This window comes from Humulus lupulus, chromosome 6 (genome assembly GCF_963169125.1).
Source record: "Humulus lupulus chromosome 6, drHumLupu1.1, whole genome shotgun sequence".
NCBI lineage: Eukaryota > Viridiplantae > Streptophyta > Magnoliopsida > Rosales > Cannabaceae > Humulus > Humulus lupulus.
The window spans coordinates 74669498-74673374 of record NC_084798.1 but is presented as its reverse complement, the minus strand read 5'-3'; the positions used below and the strand labels follow the sequence as shown (position 1 = coordinate 74673374).

At 39.1% G+C, this 3877-nt stretch overlaps 1 protein-coding gene across 1 annotated transcript; it reads left to right on the top strand.

Annotated features, from left to right (window-relative positions):
- The first annotated feature begins 751 nt into the window (after positions 1 to 751).
- Positions 752 to 1738, top strand: LOC133785219 (uncharacterized). The gene has a single exon (XM_062224469.1). It carries the CDS (start codon positions 752 to 754, stop codon positions 1736 to 1738), a length of 987 nt encoding a protein of 328 aa, XP_062080453.1.
- Positions 1739 to 3877: the final 2139 nt, after the last annotated feature.

The window sequence follows — 3877 nt, the reverse complement described above, 5'->3', positions numbered from 1 at the left end:
TTTAAAAAATAAAGGGTCAAAACGGGTTTTCAGTAAAAATACAATGTTCAAATAATCAATCTATCTATTCTTATTTTTAATATTTTGACAAAAATAAGAGATCTAAAAGTTAATTTTTTAAAATAAAGAGTCCAAATTGATAATCGAGCAACCCTTACATAAAACATAAATTTCTTTATACATAATTTAGATTTTTTATAAAAAAAATCATGCAAAGTGTATCTTAATAATAATAATAATAAATAGATAAATAAATAAAAGAATACTTATAACAAATTATTTGAATTTTATTTTCAGCACTTTAATTAATTTCTATACAATGAATATCATTTTAGAAAGAAAAAAATATTGGGGTCAAGATGCGTTCATGGTCCATATAAGAAGCATGCATGTTGCACGTGTAGATTAAAAATGACTCCCTAAAAGCGCAGTTATGTTTGTTAATAATATAAGTTTTATTATTATGTAAGAGTAGTTTAGTCTTTTAGCCTCTCATTATTTTGGCTATATATTTTGTTGCTCTTGTACTCTTATTTTTGATCTCTTTTGACATAATGAAAACCTAGCCTCCATTTTGATTCTCTCTCAAATCTCCTTTGTCTATTTTGCAAAATTATCATGGTATCAGAGCAATGTTCTTGAGTATCCTCGATTTGGTTGGCTCTGTCTTTGGCTTTGATTTTTAGGTTTTTCGCACCAATCTTGGGGATTTCGCACTTTGTTCTATTTATTTGGATTTCAATTGTTCGTCATGGCTGGCGCAAAAGATGATTTGCTTCAGTCCATCAATGTGCAATTGAATGGGCAGAATTATTCGTATTGGCATTATGTTATGAAAAAATTTCTGAAAGGGAAACGTATGTGGGGTTATGTTTCTGGAACTTCCACGAAACCGAAGAACGATAAGGATGAGAGCTTTGCAGAACAGTTGGATCTTTGGGATGCCAACAATTCGAAAATCATCACTTGGATCAACAACTCGGTTCAACAATCAATCGGTATCCAATTGGCGAAATATGAGACGGCGAAGGAAGTTTGGGAGCACTTGGAAAGGCTGTATATACAGTCTAATTTTGCAAAGCAGTGTCAGTTGGAGATTCACATTCGGGCCCTTCAACATAATAGCATGAACGTTCCGGAATTTTATTTTGCTAAGTATAATCTGTGGGATCAGCTTGCTTTGACTGAATCAGCGGAGTTACGGGCATTTGCCCCTTACATTGCTCGGAGAGACGCACAACGTCTAGTTCAGTTTTTGATGGCTCTTCGAGATGAGTTTGAAGGTCTTCGTGGAACAATCCTGCATCGCAGTCCTCTTCCGTCGGTTGATTCGGTGGTTAATGAGTTGTTAGCAGAAGAGATTCGCTTGAAGTCTCGTGTTGATAAAGGGGGGGGGGGGGGGAAGGGGATTCTTCCTTCTCTGAATCCCTCTGTCATTGTAGTTCCTCATCGGCCAGCCTCTAACAATCAACACAAGACTCAAGCCAAGGTTGGCTATAACGAATGCAGTTTTTGCAAGCAAAAGGGACACTGGAAGGCTCAATGTCCCAAACTGTTGAACAGGGCACAATCATCGAATCAGTCTCCTCACTGGAAATCTGGCAACCAACCTTATCGACCTCTTCACCCTATGTCTTCGAACATGGCAGCTATTGTTCCACCTGCAGATTCTGGAAGCACTCCTAGTACCTCTATTGCTACACTCACAGAGCAGTTTCAGAAGTTCATTGCCTCGTAGCCACACGCCATGTCAGCCTCCTTACACATAGGTTTGCCTTCTAATAGTACACCAGGTATATCTTCCTCTATATGGGTCCTTGATTCTGGAGCTTCACATCATATGTCACCTAATTCCAATTCCTTCTTGTCCATTGTATCTGTCATGACCGCTGATGGCACTCCCATGCCATTAGCAGGGATTGGCTCGATTTGCACTCCAAAAATGTCATTCTCTGATGTATATCATATTCCAAATCTTAGTTTGAATCTTGTCTCTGTTGGTCAATTATGTGACTCTTGTTTCTCAGTTATTTTCTCTAATTCTTGTTGTTATGTGCAGGATCCTCATTCCAAGAAGCTGATTGGGACAGGCTGTAGGCAGGGGGGGTTTTACATTTTAGATGAGCTGAGAGTTCCTAATGTTGCAGCTTCTAGTGTCGATTTGTTTTCATTTTGTTTAAGTTCGTCTTCATCTAGTTTTTATTTATGGCATTCTCGTCTTGGACATGTATCTGGTTCACATTTAAAGTACTTAGCTTCCACAGGAACATTAGGAAAGTTACAAACCCATGATATTTCAGATTGTTGTGGTTGCAAATTGGCAAAATTTTCTATTTTGCCTTTTTATAAGAGTGTTTCTGTTTCTCTTGCACCTTTTGATTTGATTCACTCTGATGTGTGGGGGCCATCACCCGTTCTAACAAAAGGCGGATCACGTTACTATGTCTCTTTTATTGATGATTATAATCGTTTTTGTTGGGTCTATCTTATGAAACATCGTTCTGATTTCCTCGCGATTTGTCATATGTTTCGTGCTTTTGTTAAAACTCAACATAATGCTGTTATCAAATGTTTTCGATGTGATCTGGGTGGTGAATATACCTCCAATTGTTTCTCTGAATTGCTTGCTTTAGATGGTACCTTACATCAAACCTCTTGTACCGATACACCAGAGCAAAATGGGGTTGCCGAAAGAAAACACAGACACATTGTTGAAACTGCTCGTTCTCTCTTATTGTCTGCTTATGTTCCTAGTGAGTTCTGGGGGGAAGCCATTCTGACTGCAGTTCATTCAATCAATAGAATTCTGTCTTCTATCACTTCAGGTCTGTCTCCCTTTGAAAAACTTTATGGTCACGCTCCTGATTATTCTTCATTGAGAATCTTTGGTTCCACATGTTTTGTCCTCCGTCCTCATGTTGAACGTAGTAAGCTTACTTCTCGTTCTGCTCTTTGTGTATTTCTTGGTTATGGTGAAGGTCAAAGAGGATATCGATGTTATGATCCTGTTAGTAAAAAACTCTATGTTTCTCATCATGCTGTATTTCTTGAGCATATATCTTTCTACTCTATTCCATCGGACACCCCCAATCTTCACAAATCCGATCTCACTCGTATTGATCTATTTGATTCTTGTACTGTTGATACTCTTAACTCTGCAGATGTCGGTTCTCAGCCTGTCAAAGTCCCTTCTGTCCCTACTACTGCCCAAGATGCTTCTAAGATTGTGGATCCTGCTCCTCCTCCTCACTACCCTCAAAGAATTCATAAGTCCACACAGTTACCTGATTTTGTCTACTCCACTTATTCTGATTCTTTCTCTTCTTTTTTGACTTCTATTCACCAACTCTCTAAGCCCTCTTCCTATAAAGAGGCTATTCTTGACCCTCTTTGGCAGCAGGCAATGGCTGAAGAACTCTCTGCGTTGTACAAGACAGGTACTTGGGATATTGTTCCTCTTCCTGTGGGGAAGCGTGTTATTGGTTCCCGTTGGATTTACAAGATCAAGACTAAGTCTGATGGGTCAGTAGAGCGGTACAAAGCTCGTTTGGTTGCTAAAGGCTTTGCTCAGGAGTATGGGATGGATTATGAGGAAACTTTCGCTCCTGTTTCCAAACATACCACTATTCGTACTCTCATTGCTGTTGCGTCTGCTCGACAGTGGTCCATTTATCAAATGGACGTTAAAAACGCCTTCTTGAACGGGACTCTTCAAGAAGAAGTTTACATGGTTCCTCCACCAGGTGTTCCTCATAATTCAGGAGAAGTTTGCAGATTGAAGAAGGCTCTTTATGGGCTTAAACAAGCTCCCCGAGCCTGGTTTGAAAAAATTTCCATCATGATTACTTCTCTCGGCTTCCACCCCAGTGCACATGAT

Excerpts from the sequence above, each read along its gene's own strand:
- LOC133785219 (XM_062224469.1), top strand. The coding sequence starts at position 752 with ATGGCTGGCGCAAAAGATGATTTGCTTCAGTCCATCAATGTGCAATTG.